This window comes from Rosa rugosa, chromosome 3, assembly GCF_958449725.1.
Source record: "Rosa rugosa chromosome 3, drRosRugo1.1, whole genome shotgun sequence".
NCBI lineage: Eukaryota > Viridiplantae > Streptophyta > Magnoliopsida > Rosales > Rosaceae > Rosa > Rosa rugosa.
This window is the reverse complement of record NC_084822.1, coordinates 3,665,988-3,683,432: the sequence shown is the minus strand read 5'-3', so window position 1 is coordinate 3,683,432 and position 17,445 is coordinate 3,665,988. Positions and strand designations below refer to the sequence as shown.

The 17,445-nt window shown below is 36.3% G+C and overlaps 1 protein-coding gene and 1 pseudogene across 3 annotated transcripts; both read right to left on the bottom strand.

Moving 5' to 3' along the window:
• Positions 1 to 484: 484 nt before the first annotated feature.
• Positions 485 to 6,086, bottom strand: LOC133736216 (actin-related protein 2/3 complex subunit 2A-like; annotated as a pseudogene).
• Positions 5,549 to 14,887, bottom strand: LOC133736215 (disease resistance protein RUN1-like). 3 transcript variants are annotated; one of them, XR_009859459.1, is made up of 7 exons: positions 14,586 to 14,887; positions 10,101 to 10,599; positions 8,766 to 9,858; positions 8,376 to 8,654; positions 6,674 to 8,275; positions 6,345 to 6,539; positions 5,549 to 5,686 (listed from the first exon to the last, which is right to left on the bottom strand). XR_009859459.1 is itself a non-coding variant. In XM_062163661.1 (6 exons), the coding sequence occupies exons 2-5, from the start codon at positions 10,574 to 10,576 to the stop codon at positions 6,713 to 6,715; spliced, it is 3,411 nt and encodes a 1,136-aa protein (XP_062019645.1). In that variant the 5' UTR covers positions 10,577 to 10,596; positions 14,586 to 14,887; the 3' UTR covers positions 6,265 to 6,539; positions 6,674 to 6,712. The 3 variants fall into 3 exon arrangements, 1 of the variants encoding a protein (XP_062019645.1); XR_009859458.1 differs by having other exon boundaries at positions 10,101 to 10,596; XM_062163661.1 differs by lacking the exon at positions 5,549 to 5,686 and having other exon boundaries at positions 6,265 to 6,539; positions 10,101 to 10,596.
• Positions 14,888 to 17,445: the final 2,558 nt, after the last annotated feature.

Genomic DNA, 17,445 nt, shown 5'->3' with positions numbered 1-17,445 from the left:
AACTATCATTCAAGAGTTAAACTCATTCTTCAAACCAGTAGTTGGGAGAGTTTGTGTTCTTATGGCATTGCCTAAAAGGAAGGCAGTTCAAAGGTTAGGTAGCTTGTCATGAAAGAACTGCAAATGCCTTGGCTAGAAAACTAATGTAATAGAACGACACAACTGTGTTAATTGCATAGTGGGGGTTGCTTACATATAATATGGTTCCATTTGCTACTACATTTTCATCAAAACCAATGAGCAAGAAACTATTCTAGCAATGAATTAACATAGAAATTATATCCCGGAAGCCCAGAAATGGATGACAGAGATTCATTGACCTAAGAACTTAAACTGAGCCTAGTTATGGCTTGTAAAGCTTTTTATCCGAATCACTAGGAGACTCGAGCGTAGTAATTGCAGATAATAATGAACACACTTCCTCATCAGAAAACCAAAAATGAAGAGACCAATACTATCAAATTTATTTCATAAAACTCAATTTTATGAATACATGAATATTTGCAGCATATCTAGACTAGTTAAATATGAAAAAGCCATGATACAGAGCTTCCATAAGAGATGTCATGAATACTACAAACATGTACTGCAAGGATTACAGCAGGTTATTTTACAACAGCAACAAGGCCGTACCTTCAGACATTTAGGACAAGAACATTTCCATTTGAAACAATTCAAACAAGAGCAATCGGGACATGAACACGAACACAATGGTAAAATGCAGCAATTTCTGCTGCATGAACATGAACTAGTTTTGCAGCAACGGGATCGGGGACATGAGCAGCAACATCGCCACTTTGGTAGTGAAGGGCAAGTGAAACACGAATTACAGTTACATGGACTGCAGCATGAACCCTTGCATAAAACACAGCATTCACCGCTGCATGAACCGCAGCCTGAACCACTGCATGAACCGCAGCAGGAGCAGCGTGGCATTTCTAGGTGAAGAGAGCACCCATCACAACAGCAGCAACAGCAAATCGATGACAAGCTAAAACAGGGCATTCCACTGTACCACAAACAATCTTATGTCATATTAGGAAGTTTAGGCATTGCGTTTAATTGATTGATACTGCATTACAGAGGAGGGAAAAGAAGAGGCCAAAGATACTGCTAATCAAATGTTAAGGTTAATCTTGTTATTTTAGGAACCAAGCACAAAATGTTTTCTAGCTTTACTGCTACTTCCATCAATAACAGTTTTAGGCATCATTAAAATCATACTTAACAAATGACCCAACACTGAGCATATGGATAAGTAATAACTATCAGAAATACAATTGAGGACTAAGGATGAAGATTGAGTCCACATTTCTATCTATAGAAAGAATTCAAATGCTTCATGATCTTTTAGCACAACATATTTTACATTTGCTGGGAAGTTGTTCTCAGTTCAATAGTGCTAATAATTTCTTTGTTTGAAGCAATTTTATCTTAATAGTAGAGCAGCATTTCTCTTGAAAATGATAAACAAGAATTGAAAAGTAAAGAGAAGATGGTACCAGAGCCATTTTCAAAAGTGACAGGATCGTTGTTTCTTTCGATTTCTGCTTGACAGGTAAATACAAAATAATGATCACAATGCACATAATGCAAACTAAACTTTACAAAAATTTGGTGATATTCTTACGTTGGTATTAACAGATCTGGATTCGCAGTCACAAAATCAGCAATCCTGCAAAATATTCATATTCAATCTACTAGAAGATGACTTAACATTATATAAAGAGAATCACCTCATTTTTCTTACAGGGTTAGAACAAACAAATTTGAAAGATATTCCGTTGCAGTTCCTTTTCCTATAAAACTAGGTGCCTTCAAAAGGTAATTGAAAAACTAACATACTCTTTGCAGCATCGGGAAGCAGGTTGGAGGCGTTCAACAGATTTTAGTTCCTCCTGCCAAAGTGAAAAAGATTAATGAGCTTGTTAACTTTCCACAGAAGCTAAGAGGCGAAATCAAGAAAATTTCCAGTGAGATTATTATTGCATAATATTTCAAAATATCTTGTTTCCAATCTGAACATAGGTTTGTTTACTATTACTACTATTAATTTATGCAGCAGAAGAAAGCTACCACCTTACCAATAGCAGGAATCTGGTTATAGGTCTAAGAAGGAAGATTAAGAGGTATAAAAGTACACTTTTGGCCAGTAGCCTACATAGACTTTTCCTCATTCATTTCAGTCCCTGACTGGGAACCTATAATTTGATAGTCCACTATGGAAAAAAATGTGGCTTCCAGTAAATAATCATAGATCAAATTGAACACAAAGACCATTCTGATGTATTGGTCAACAAAATATATCCATATTATTATTTGACCAGGTTAAACACAATTGGAGGTATCAATGAAGTCAATCAAAACGTGACAAACACGTTGAGTGTACCCATTGACTGGAGAACAGATACCAGCCACAATGAAACAGAACACAGTCATGCACTTGGCCTACATTTTTATAATTCAATATCACCAAATTAAACCAGAACAAGAAGCAATAATTCAGAGAGCTCGCTCTCCATCTTGTTTGCTGCAAAAGGCTGGGGTTTATGGTGCTAAACAAAGTTAACTATAGCTCTATAGCAGACCAAAATTTTCCAACAAGACAAACTGACGAGAATCATTCACCGGATGAACCTCTAAGATTACCATCGAAGAGGGTCTGAAGCTTTCAAGTTTATTAGTCCATAAAAAGTAATTAGGACTAATCTCCTACGCTCTTTGGTTAAATTCTCAACTCCATCCTTAACTTTAAACTAACTGCTAAGCCAACATACGGTCTTAGCTATAAGAACACTTCCTCAGTAATGGTCTTACAGTTCACAAGATGGAAGTCCTACCTTTTCAGTTTGACATAATTAAGCTAATGAAATCTAAAGGGTATTCTATACTACCTTCTGGAATCTAGAGTAATCAATGAACCCTCACCTCCCATAGAATTGTATTGTGAAATTTTGCCTTCTACTTCCAAATATAATTATCCTGATAGTATTAGATAACAAATTCTACATAGTGTTCTTGCATACTAAATGTCAGTTTATTACTAGCACTAAATGTCAGTTTATTACTAGAATCATCTATATCTTGAAACGAGAAATCATAAGTAGGAGATTTGACAGTAACAAATCAAAACCATGAAGCAATTTAATTAGTTTCAATCCATAAACAAATTGGTTTTTACCAGAATAGCAATAGGCATGTGTCTTATTAAGACATGACTAATGATTCTTCCACTAGTTCATGCTCAATAAACATTTTCACACCTGAAATGCCAAGCTTAGAACTTCCTTTCCTATCCCTTTTGTGAATTCAGTAATCATATATATATATATATATATATATATATATATATGACTAATGATTCTTCCACTAGTTCATGCTCAATAAACATTTTCACACCTGAAATGCCAAACTTAGAAATTCCTTTCCTATCCCTTTTGTGAATTCAGTGAAGAATATTCTACATCTAGTCTGAAAGCTAACTAGATCGTACTCAGCTATATCACTTGCACTGACTAGCTAAACTTTAGAATGTCCTGCACCATTTTCTCCTAAATATTGGAAGTTAATGCAGCAGCAACGACTTGGTTAGAAAACAAATATCCGCTTTGGAAGCCTAAGCCTAAACCCAACCCTTTATTATCCAAAGTAAAGTCTCCGTGGTAGTTTAAAGGTCTTGCTAGAGTCCTTTTTCAGTTTTATGAAGAGTAATTATGAGTCTAGTGCTTTTAAGAGTATATTTAAATCTTATGGTGAGTACTCAAGGGTCTTGACTGAGTCTTTATGTCTATTTAAGTCTTCAAGTATTTAAGGGTCTTATTATTAATAAGTCTTTAATAGAGTCTTCTGGTGTTCTAGGAGTCTAAGTGTTATGCTTTTTAATCCTATAAATATGGCTACCTACTGTAAACCCAAGACAGATTGGAATGAAATAAAATTGAGTTTTATTGAAGGCTTGGTGCCTCTTGGTCTATCTCCCTTTACCTCCCTCGTTCTATTTCTCTATTCTACAGCTAAGAACCCTCTGTTTCTTCTAAGATCAATCTGCTTTCTTAATCTCCCAAACCCACCCAAATCATTCTCTCACCAACTGTTGCTCTATGCTGCATCAGAAGTCAGCTACAGTACCAAACTAGCAAATCAGGAGGTAGAAAAAGAGAACAAAAGATGGAAATAGGTGCATATGAAGAAGTCACACCTCAACATGATAACTAACATATGCATGGAAAGTTGATAAACTCCAAACTGTCCGATCCAGTTTCTTGCCTTCCACATGACGAGGTAAAACAACTGCATTGGTACACGGCACAGATTATTACAGCGAGAAAGAAAATTAATAACAAGCTGCCCATTTCCATGACATTACCAAAAGTGAAAAATCCCGCATTGACAGATAGAGCTTCATCAGGAGCTCCCTTTAGTTCTAAAGGAGGGGTCGGAGACCACATACAATAAGGAGAATTATTAAGTCCAGCCGTACATCTTGCATCCACAAATTCCTAAATGATAACAAAGCAAACCTTCAGAGTTCACAATAAGAACTCGGAAGTATACAAAACCTCGAGGCGGCATAGCTTGAGAGGTACTATTTCAAGATTGGACAAGCTTGCACTATGTCCGATATCAGATAACTTTTATTAGCCTCATCAACATACTTAGTTATGAGTGACTTTTATCTCTTCCAGTAAGGAATTTATATTTGCAAGTCGTTTTATGTAGTTCAACTAATTTAAGAGTATACTCAGTATACCTGCAGGAAGGAAGTTACAAGAACAATGTCAATAGAGTCCTTGAATCTCATAGGAAATACCACGGTCACCTTTTCTGCCTGTCACAATAATTATAAAAATTTAGCAGCAAATTTTTCAAGTATTGTCCTCCTAAGTAGCTAAACTAGAGAATATAGAAAACAAATAGGATTCATCATAATATGTAACTTTACCTGAGGAATAAGGAAAAAAGGATTCCTTTGGCCGATGCACAAGAGCAACAAGTGGATCAATATTGGAAGCAACAGTCCTCGAAGCAAGCAGCTTCAGAATTACTCTCAATGGAGCTCCTAGCACCACTTCCCTTACAGATGCAATCTTTACCAAAAGAGCATGTTTGTACTCTACACATCATCAACATCAAACAACAACATGACAAGAAAAAATATTAGAAACTCAGCCAAAATACAAAATCAAACGGAAAAATACATAATCTGGAACATGGATAACAAAGGGACGCCTAAAAGACTATAATCCACTAAAAGATCATCTAAACCAATCCAAATAACAATAAAGAACTAGGTGGGTTTTATACGAGAAGCAAGCAATCCAAAAAGCTCAACACTACCAAAAACAGTTTAGGAAAACCTCTCCGAAAGATTCATCATTCTACCTAATATACTCATATACCATAACAAGCGACACTGTCCTAAAATGTTTGAGCATATTCATGGCAATATAGCAAGCTTATAATGACCTTAGAAAAGGAACTCGTTGAACCTTCATCTGGAGGAAGTTTAGAGAGATTGAGCTTCAATGTAAGATTAAACCCATCTCTAGGTGGGTCAAGAATCTGCACTACTGATCCATACGCAGCGTTTATAGCCCCAGCAGGAAGCCCACTCAAGAACACAGTTTCCGGAGGTGGGGCCGGCAGCGAAAAAAAGCAGCACAATGTGTGGGTTTTTCATCATCACCTGCAAAACCATCAATGGTCAATGACCCATTGGAACTAGTCAAAACCCCGAATTGGGTTTCTGAGGAAAACCAATCAATCAGTTACCATGCCATAGAAAATATCAAACCCTATGAGAGATCCACATGAATTTAACTTTGAAACTTGAAGTATATCCCATCAATTTCATCAAGTATGTAATCCGTACATTAGCCAGCATCCAAGTTAACAATCTCTCATTCTCTTTCGAAGACAACGCAAATGAAATTAAAGAAGGGAAACCATTACAACTAGTTCTGTCTATTTAAGTAAGAAAGCTTCAGGAAGCACTACTGACAACCTACCACAATGTGTTGGTACTTCAAATTATTGAACCCATTCTTCTCCTACATGATGCCAACCTTTGAAATTTCTTATGTCACTAAAAAAAAATGGGGGGGGGAGGGGGGGGGGAGGGATAGAAGTTTGAAAAGAAAAGAAAAAAAAAATTCCTCAAGATCGATCTCATTCCAAGAAAATATTCAATTGAATCTTCAGTAAGTCTAAAATTCTTCACCCCAATGGAAAAACAATCTATAAAGAAAGGGAGAATTAGCAAGACTCCTGTGTTGGTGGACAAACCAATCTTATACATATGAAGCTTCAGCATCCCATTACAGCACAGTTATAGACAAAGTTACCGGATTGCTTTCTCGCAAGCAAGTTCCACTGCGGAGGACCTTCACTCGGAACCCAAGCATTGATCTCGATGAAACCTTCACCGAGATTCCTAGGACCGCCAATGACAATAAGATGATCCCCGCAAGCCCTGAATGTGGTACCGGACGTCATCGAACTCGGCCCAACGGTAATCCAGCTCCCCTGCTTTTTCAATGCTGCAAAATCAGAAGACAAGAAAGTGATCAGAATCAATGGGGAGTGAGAAAGAGAGAGAATTTGATTGAACCAGAGCCCTTCTCTAACCAGATCAATATAATTGGGGGAAAAAGAACAACAAACAAGAACCTACTCTTTTCCTTCGATGATTCGTTGGGGTCTCCGATTCTGGTCATGAATAAGGGGTTCCACTGGGTCCTGCGCCGTCAAGGTGGAGTTGTTTCATTTTTTTTGGATGAGCTTGACTTGCACTACTAGATGATGCATCGTCGTCGTCATCATCACCATCATAGTGTTGAAGGCGTCGCTTGGTAAAACTGCCGACATTGCTCTGCTGCAATAATGTTTCCAAAGGCTCCTCTGCATCTTCCTCATATACCATACGGACCCCACACTTCTTCACTTCCACAACTTCCGTATATATCATTCGGTCCTCACTCCTTTCGATGTCGATGTAGTTGATTTGAATTGAGAAATCAAGCCGATAGTAGATATCCTGCCACTCATGTTTGCAAAAATCACGGTGCAAATTCGACAACCAAATCTGATCTGACACAGGTTTAATTGCATAGAACTCTCCCCACTCTCGAGCTCCCCACTCTGGCCCAAAAAATTGAAAATTGAAGGGCATGGGTTTTCCATTGGCAGCAAGTCTGCAATTAAAGAACATCCCAGCCCAAGGCGGCTGTGGTCGGAGGAATCTAAAAACGACACACCAGGCGAATCCCATCCACTTGTTACTTAACCAACCTGGTTGCAGCTCTACGGTTATCGAATCCCCCACACTTTGGTGATTGTACCACTCTGGAATTTCATTTCCAGGAACAATACAGTTAAATCTATTATTATGGTCAGAAAATGCTTTACTCTTAAGGTAGCGTGTTAACAATGCAACTGCTATACTCCCAGTGCTTTCATTCTCCACCAGTTTGAAACAGTTAACAAAAGATCCGAATAGCACCGAATTACATTGTCCTATTTGATTGGCCAAAGTTTCTAATGAAATGCAGTGGCTAGCGTCTACCGATGCAAGAGATGGAAGCTCTGGTAATGTCCGAAGCTTAAGGCACCAATGCAACTGAAGAGATTCAAGTCTAGAGAGTTGGCCGATGCTGTCGGGTAGTGTAATGAATTGATTTCTGCTGAGATCTAATCTTCTTAATGAAGACAAGCATCCAAAATCACTGGGCAATTCAGAAAGATTGCACTCACTTACATTCAATTCAGTTAATGAATGCAAAACCGACAAACGAGACAACGACAATCCTACCGGAATGTGACTTCTTTGTTGCCAAAACTGATGGACAAGCATATTCCATAATGTTGATGACCGATGTAAATTACATCCAGCAAGAGAAATTTTTTTGAGGTTTTCCAAATGAACAATAGGGGAGGGCACTTCTATCATGCCAGTTCTACTCAAATCAAGCACCTCCAAACAAGAAACATGACCCAACTCATCTGGCAATTTCTGAAGCTTTGAGCAACCAGAAAGATTGAGATATTTGAGAGATTTTAAGCCACCTACACTGCTTGGAAGACCCACAAGATTGTTGCAATCTTTCAAGTGCAGCACAGTAAGTCTTTTAAGCTCTCCAATTCCTGGGTCAACCTCAGACAATTTTATACAACCTTCAAGAAACAGAAACTCGAGATGTGGCATACTTTTAAAGTTTGAGGTGTCGACAAGATTCAGAGAGTGACTTAGATTAATGGTTTTCAAATTGTATAAAGGCTGCATGTCAAGTGAAAAGCATAGAAAAAATTAGCTTCCATGATATATTCAACAATTATTATAAGTAATAAAAGAATGAGATAGTAATTATAGTATATACCTCCGTTCCTATCCGAAAATATTTAATACAACTATGAGACAAGCTTAGTTGGAGCAGCTTCCGAGGGTTGAAATGTGACGGCAAAGATTTTAACGGATACCTCGTCCAATCAAGAATCCGTAAACTATCTGGAAGATACTCAAGTTCCTTAGACAGGTTCCCACTCTCGATCTTCAGGTATCTCAATTTGGTCATCATTGAAAATGATTTTGGAGTCACGTCCACGTCTACTCCTAACTCGTTTGAGTCCACAATTATACCTTCTATTGCTTCAGTTCCCTATCAACCAAATTTTATATCATACCATAAAAAGCAGATTTAGTAGACTGACTTGTCATATAATGTACTAGCAAATAACAGTTAAAATTATTCTTGTAGTAAATTTCTTACAGTATTGTTGGTCAAGACATGTTTGACTTCTTCAAGAACCCACAACCTACTGCACCTGCCCAGCTCTTTACCAGACTCTTCGCGGACAATGTTGTGACCCATTTCCTGGAGCAAATCGTGCATTCTTAGTCTTCCATCCGAAACATTTAGGAGAGATCTTTCTATGAGGACTTTTATTCCAATAATTGCAGAAATATCGCAACTGTTTAGTACTTCCGTTACTTGATCTTTGTCCCGTCCATTAAAGAAACATGCAATGTCTAGGAAAATTTTCTGCTCTTCGGAATCTAGATCATTGTAACTTACTTTAAGGACCTTAAAAATGTTCGGGTTACAAACTCTTCCCAGTTTTTCCAGTGCACTCTTCCATTCACTTATATCTCTTCCATACAAAAAAGAACCCAGTACTTCAAGAGCTAGAGGAAGACCTTTGGCATAACTTATAACAGATTTTGACAAACCAAGAAAATCTTCTTCAGGGTAACCTCTTTTGAATGCTTTCCAGCTAAAAAGTTGAAGAGAATCATCATCATTTAATTCTTCGACCTTCAATCTTTTATCCACTCCATGTTCAATCAACAAATGCTCATTTCTACTTGTGATAAGAACTCTACTCCCTGAACCAAACCACTCTTGGTTTCCTGCCAAATATTTTAAATGACTTGAATGGTTCACATCATCAAGAATGAGAAGAACTCTTCTGTGACGTAATAACTTCTGTAATATGGTGGCTCCTTGATGAAGGTCAAATATGTCAACGTTTTTTGCCCCAATCCCAGAGAGAAGTTGCTTTTGCAGATTAAGTAAACCACCGTTTTCAACGGAGTAGTTTCTAACATCCGTAAGAAGGAAATTAGATTCAAATTCATGAGAGATTCTCTCATGCACCGCTCTTACCATAGTAGTCTTACCAATCCCGCCCATTCCCCATATACCAATGAAGCGGACGTCATCCTCCCCTACACTTAAAAGCGAATTAACTCGATGCAATCTTGAGTAAATTCCAACTAGATTTTCTGCATAACTGTATGATGTAGGTTGCAATCTTTTACATATAACTTCAACAATATCTGTAATGAGCCTTGATTCATACCTACAACACAGAATAGACTAAACTTATCAGGTTATTGATATGAAGATTAATTTAGTTTATGAAAATGTCTCTGCATTGGACTTGATTTCTTCTATATTCTTGTAATGACATTTAAAAAAGTCTCATAAGCTCAATTGATTGTCTGCCTATATTATTTGTGAAAAACATAATGACGAGCGCAAAAATTAACTCCTATAAATTAAAGGAAAGAGACAATTAAAAAGAAAAGAGTATGTGCATACCATTCCTTTGAATTCCACCCTGAGAAACTTGCCACTTCTGTTAATGCAGATCTCCACCTCCGCACTTTCTCCTTGTCATCGCTAAACCTTTCTTCATGATTAGCAAAGGCTTCACCAAAACTCCCTGTTTGCTTTCGTACATCAGAGGGATCAACATCGTAGAAAATTGGCAGCACAGCTTCTCTTGCTTTCATACATTCCAGAATTCTCACAAGTTCCTCCAAGCACCATGTCGACGATGCATAATTTTGTGAGAGAACAATGAGGGCAAATCTTGATTCTTTAATTGCAGCAAAAAGTGCTGGAGAAATAGCTTCCCCTTTGTGAAGTTCAGGATCATCCCTGAAAGTTATGATTCCTTGATGATCCAATGCAGTGTATAGATGGTCTGTAAAACCCTTTCGAGTATCCTCGCCTCTAAAACTCAAAAAGACATCATATTTCCACCGAGGAGGTGAAGAGCTCTCTGTGCCCATTTCCAATTGAACCTACTGTCCTGCTGCATAGAAAATAGAAATAATGATGGATTTCTTTGTAAACGAATCGAGTATGAAACGATAAACATTAGTTGCTTTGATTTTTGGTGGGAAATTAATTTGATCACAAGTAATTTTGAATAGAAATTATACTATAATCTAAAGCCGAATGTCCTTGACTGTTCATCCCTGTTCATTCAACTATTCATGAGTGAACAGTATAAAATGACGACTTTGCCCTCCCTTTTTTTTCTTAAGCTACAGCTCTAGATATTTTCTGTCTCTCACTCTCTACCCCAACAGCTGTACGTCTTCTGTAGCACAATCCTGAGAGTTCAAGAACGATCCAGAGAGCCATGAAGAGAATTAGTGAGAGAGAGGTGAAATTCAGGAAAGATAAAGAATTCATCTCATCATCTCAGCACGATGTTAGTTGCTCTTCATCCCGCGACTGATCGGAGAGGCACACAGAGAAAGAAGTGGGAGAGGGATCTGGGTTTTGACTACAGCCCCAAATTTCTAATCGTTAGTTTTTTTTTTTGCCTTTTTTTTTTCCCTTGATTGTCTTATTCTGATGTGGGATATGTATTGGGTTTGATTTGTGTTTTTGGTATACAGTTTTGATTGGGGTTTTTGCTGTGGTTGGTTTTGAATTGAATTGGGTTTCGATTTTGTAGGGGTATTGTTCGGTTTTGCTGTGAGGAGGAAGAGGACCTGCGTTTTGGATAACTCTGCGTTTTGAGTCAAGGAAAAGATGAGGGATTTGGGTATAGGGTTGTGATCGATACTTAGTTTTTGGGGGTAAGTTCAGGTGATTTCGATTTCGATTGAAATATTGAAATTCTGGTTTTGATTCAGAGTGTATTGATTGCACTTTCTTGAAAAGAAAGGAAAATGGCGTATTTAAGTGTTTAGAGCAGGCGAAACACAACAAAGAATATCAGGAGAGCCATAAGAAAAAGCTTGCTATAACGACTAAATTTATTTTAGTTTCCCACCCAGCTCATGCTTCTTGGTATATCTTAATATATTAAGATTAGTTGCTCTTGATTTCTCATTCTTTCGTTTGATCTTGGACTGCAGCTATGGTTCTTGCATCAGTGAGAACTTGGTGAGCTTTCAGCTAAGTAAGATCAACGTCAATATCATTGTTATCCATCTGTTGCTCATATACCCAAAGGGATTTCGTTTAACTTTAGCTATATTATTATCTTCTTGACAGCGATTGATCCCAAATTCGTTTTCTTCATTTTCCAGGGTTTGTAAAAGTCCAAGCACTAAGATACAGAAGACAACAGGACAAATCAATCTTTGTTTGTTTTGGAAAAGGTAGATATTACGATTTTGATTGATAACATTGATTACAACAAATTGAATGTCTTTGCCTTGATAGAACTTAATTTCTGAGCTTTTACTATGTCTAAAAACAAAAGCTTCTGTTGTCTCTTTCTTTTCTTAATTAAATGTTTAGGGTAAGGACAAAATCGAATCAAATACAGGAGGGGAGTCAATTATCATATTATTCAATCGTTTATATATGAAATTTACTTTGATTTTGTAGCCTTTGGTCTACTTTTTGAATAGTTCGAACAGCCAAACTCTTTTGGTACTCTTGGATACAAAAAGCGAACTAAAGGAAATAAAAAAAAGATCTGGTTTTTAATCTAATTTATGTTTGTTATCATTTAGTAAGGGATGATTTTTTTTCTAATGCAGGATCTGTTCTGTGTCTTGGACTGTTTGGTTTTGGTGAAAGCAGGTTTGGGATAAGCAAATTATAATTTGAAAACAGGTAAGAACATTGCTCGATTTGTGATTTTTCTAGATCAATTCTGGTTTGTAGTTTTCAATTGAATTAATGGTTAACTAATTTTGGATGCGATTTTGATGTTTTTCTATTTTTTTTTTATTTCTTTTGATTGATTGATAGCATTATGTAGGAGCATGATTTGCAAGGTCTTCAAAATCTGTTAGCACAAATTGATATTTAGCTTTCTGTCAGTTTTTCAGTTCAAGTTAGAATTTTTAACTATATGATATAATGCTTTGGGTTTCATAACAAAATTGTTTCAGTTGTCTTTATTGAATTTTGCCCTTTGATAATTCAGATGTTTGAAGCTAGGTTTGAGCCAATTTTTGCTGTTATTGTCTGGTAGAAAGAAGGTGACAAAATCATTTTAGTAAAACCTGTAGTTGGGTGCCTAACAAAATTTATCAAAAACTGAGATAATGTTTTAGAGGATTGTTCTGCATATGCTTAATTTGTGTTTTGGCTGCTGTACTTATTTGACTTCTTTGGATACAATTTGTTTTTTGAGTTTAATCTTTTTGTTCATTTTTTTTTTACTTGCTGCATGTATTTGTTTTGTTTTGTTTTCAAATTATCTATAATCTATTTGTGACCTCTAATCTAAAGTTTTATGTCTGCAGTCTTTGATTTGATTCAAAATTTTAAATTTTCATCATAAAGTTCACTAAAATTCAAACCTCATATTGTTTCAGTAAGTTCTTCAGTTTGACAGGTTAACAAATTATATGTAATAATCTATAGCTTCATTAACTAACTATCCTGCTGAATTGAATAGTTTTTGTTGGTTCCTACTAAATACACTATATGCCGTGAATTTAAGTTTTGATGAGTTTAGGAATCACCGGAGCTAGATTCATATATGACTTTGTTGAAATTGTGATACGAGTTTTAAACAAATTTAAAACTTTTGTGTATCTTTTCTTAAAACAAAGCAACTGAAAACCAATGATCAAAAGACTATTACAGAGAAACTAACTTGGTGCAATAACATTCATATTGGGGACAAATTTGGCATCGTAAATCTGAGTCATACAAACTTTTTAGTTTTCATTAGTGAATTGCTAAATTTAAAGGAAATCTAAACTGTAAGTGAATGTGAGACTAGATCAGCAATGAAATTTATGTAATATAATAACTTCTCTCTCTCCTTTTTTTTTTCCCTCTTCTTTTCAGTATTACTGTAACAATTTGATTCAATTGATAATCTGTTTCCACAGTTGGACTTCATCACTTCAGTATAACTAAAATCTCCCCTTCTCACGATAAGTCCCAGTCCTATTATGATTTAAAGGTCTAATGCAAGTTATGAACATCCCTGTTACAATGTTTCTGTAATCAGAGTTTGGTTCTGATTTAATAATGGAACTGTTTAGATTCTGTTTATGAAATTTTGTAGTTTGATAATGGAGTGAGAATGGAGAAAAAATCATAGCAGAGGAAGCTTGATGGAATTAGTATTGATCTCTCAAATGCTTTTATTCTTTGTGTGAATAATTGTTTGTTTTTCTTTGTGGAGTTTAAATTCATTAAGTATACCTTCTTTGAAAACGACAAAAGAATCTGCTCAGTAAAATGGTTTTAGGATCTATGTGTTTGTTTTGTTTAGATGCTATTAGGAACCCTAAAAAATCTGATTTGTTGTTTTTTGTGTAGTTGGGACTTGAAAGTTGCATATATTGAAGAAGTTGGGAAGACCAGGTTTTTGAAACTCCTAGAGGCAGTGGTTTGGGAGTTTAAGGATTTTGCTAACCAACTCCAGCATCTTCCGCAGCTGCAACTGAAACAATCACCTTTTGAACAACCGGAGCACTTACTATTTTGAACAACCTCCAGCAGTAACTTTTGCTAGATTAACTTGTAACCTTTTTGTTGAGCTAGCATTTTTGCACCAGCTCCAGTTGAATGGATTTCAACTAAAAGGTAAAATATGTAAAAACTCTTCACTATTTCAATAATATGTAATAATTTCCCTTTTGTATTTCATTGTTATAATTCATTGATAAAAACATATTCCGCAGCAAAGCGCGGGTAAGTTTTCTAGTTCATAAACAATTGGCATTAAAGCCTCTTTTACAACAAATCATCAGGCAGAGCTGCAGAAATACTAGGGAAAAAAAAAACGCCAAATATCATACTGAAACGAATAGATATATATAGCAAAACAACGTAAATAAGGAGAAATTAATGGAGCTTTAAAACCTGAGTTTGGGGTCAATTTGAAGTTGCGGTTCAGTGTTCAAATATGGGAATCACGTAGCAGCAGTACTTGAACAGAAAATATAACAAGATGGAGAAGCAAGCAAGGGCGAGACTGAGATCGACAAGTGTACGTAGATTTAGTGAGACTAGCTGAAAGAAATGGGTGATGATAGATCTATTAATAGATCGTGAAGACTTTAGCAGGAGGAGACTCCTGTCTTCAGACTTTACCAGTCAATCAATGCGATCCAAGTCAGCTGGGGCCCACGTGTTTGTTTTGTTGTTGCCAGCTGGCTCGAACCCATGTTAGTCGCTCACATTGCCATGTTTGTTTCCCGGAAAGTGGGCATTGGGAAATGAAACATTTTCCTTTCCTGCGTTTGGGATAGCCAAGGAAGGGAAACATTTTCCCAAAGGAAATGAAAAAGTGAGGGAAAGTGGTTCCCTCCCCCTCCCCTCCGGAAACACTTTCCCAAAGGAAAAGAAATTGATTCCTTTCATTTCCACCAACCAAACATGGCCTTAGGTTTTCTGAAATGTTCATTATTATTTTTATATTATATCTTTCCATTTCCAGTCAAAAGGTATATTTTAGTGGGGCTGCCTTTAAGTCTTTAACAAAAGGGGAAAAGAAAATTCCTCGCTCTTCATGTTCTTCCAGCTTTTTTCACAAATGTCCTCAAGAATTTGTTACAACATCCAAGAGATAATGTCATCAGAAAAATACATCCAAGAGATAAGTCCCAACATCACACCATTGTTACTCTTGTTGACTGTTGCAAATGTGATGAAATCGTTGCTAGAAAAATAAAACCTTGCAAGAGAGTTTGGGTTTTCCCGTTTATTGCTACTATGTTTGGAAGAGGCAACATTAGGCAACTTCTTTAAAACTTAAAAGCTTAACTGAGAACCAGCCTGAGCAGTCAGTTTAGAGTATGGGTGATTCCAAACTGGATGAGCTAATATTTTTCTCCATTCTCTAATATTTTTCTTCTGTCATAACTAATGATCATCCTTCAATTAATTTTTATTTTTATTCTATGACTTGCATATACATTTATTGTTATCCTTGCCTCCGGATTCATCATCCTTCTGCTCCGACATCGAGATCGACAAGTGTGGATTTAGTGAGATTAGAGAGACTTTAGCAGACTTTAGCAGGAGGAGACTCCGGTCTTCAGACTTTACCAGTCAATCAATGCGATCCAAGTCAGCTGGGGCCCAGGCGTTTGCTTTGTTGTTGCCAGCTGGCTCGAACCCATGTTAGTCGGTTTTCTGAAATGTTCATTATTCCATTTCCATTTCCATTATATCTTTCCAAAAGATATTTTAGTCACGTCAAAAGGTATATTTTAGTGGCGTTGCCTTTAACAAAAGGCACTTTGAAGCAAACAGCGACCCACGTCTTTTTCTCCTTCTCTTTTGGAAGTCCAGCAAATATGGTACATCTCTCTGTCTCGCTTTCTGTACAGAGCAAGCAAAGAATCAGAAATTACTGTAACGATTTGATTAAGGAGAGCTAAACAATGTCGATTGAAAAGCGAATGCAGATAAAGAGTTGAAGTTTAATTAACCATATTTTTGCTGGAATTGAACGTTATGCGTTAATTTTTAGATTAGTTATATGTTGAAGCATAATAATAATTAAGACTTAATGCTAAGTCATCAGCTGATCATTAAAGAAGAGTCAAAGCATAGGTGGCTTAGGAATATCATCAGTTAATAATGAAGAGAGAATGAAGTAACAAAAACATCAATTAATAGGGAAAGATAATGAAGAGTAGTAAGTAGAAACATTATTTTGACCTTGTGTATGGAATCAAACATCAAGAATTGTACGATATAGTAGTAAGCAAGAGAAGAAAGACGGAATGCAGGTTGCAGGTTAGCATAAGAATTAGAATTTTCTGTATAATGTAGGTAATCTGAAATTGAGCTAAGTTGTATCTATTAGTATAATATATGCAGTGTATATCAACCAATAAGAGCTTCCTGACAATAGTGAAGAGTTTGAAATACCGTAAAACAGGGAATAACAGGAAAAGAAATATAACATCTAGAAACTTGCCTTTCATTTATTAAGCCATATATGTAGATGACTGGTTTCCTAAAGATGAATAATAAATGGATTAGAGGGAGATGAACACCCGATAACTTAGATAGGTATTAGGAAAGTATCTGTAGCGTACGTATAGCATACTTACATTGATAGGTTTGAGCTAGTAGTTTTATTGTGTAGATAAATCGTAGTATCTTCTAGAGCCAAGAACCAATTCATCTAAGGCAGCCAACTAAATTTTGGTAGGATTGATATATTATCCTAGCTAAATTTTGTTTGCTGGCTTGGATGGATAGGTTCTTGACTCTAGAAGATAGTACGATTAGGGAGCAAGTTATTGATGGCGGTAATGAGGAAAAGAAATCAGAGAATAATGGATGCTTTCTTCTAAAGCATGAGCTGAAATACTCGTCTTCCTCCAAGTTATCCTTATTCAGATAAATGATTACCTCGATCTCATTGTGTAATTTCTTTTCCTCATATCCACCACCATTAACTTGCTTCCTAATTTGATGGCGTCCTTTGTTCAATGTCATAATACAGAATGCACAAAAGGACCGTAGTAATGAGTAATATACATAAGTACTGTATTATATGAGCAGCTGTGAATTGAACTTATGAAAGCAGAAATGAGCGATACATTTATTATATTGAAGCCGGTAATATGGAGAACATTATGAACTGAAAATTGAAGCGATCAACATGAAAGAATATTGAAGTCAACAATAATGGAAGATTAAATATTTCAAGTTATGACTTGATATTTTTTAAAATGTCTCGAAATGAAGTGTGTATTAAATT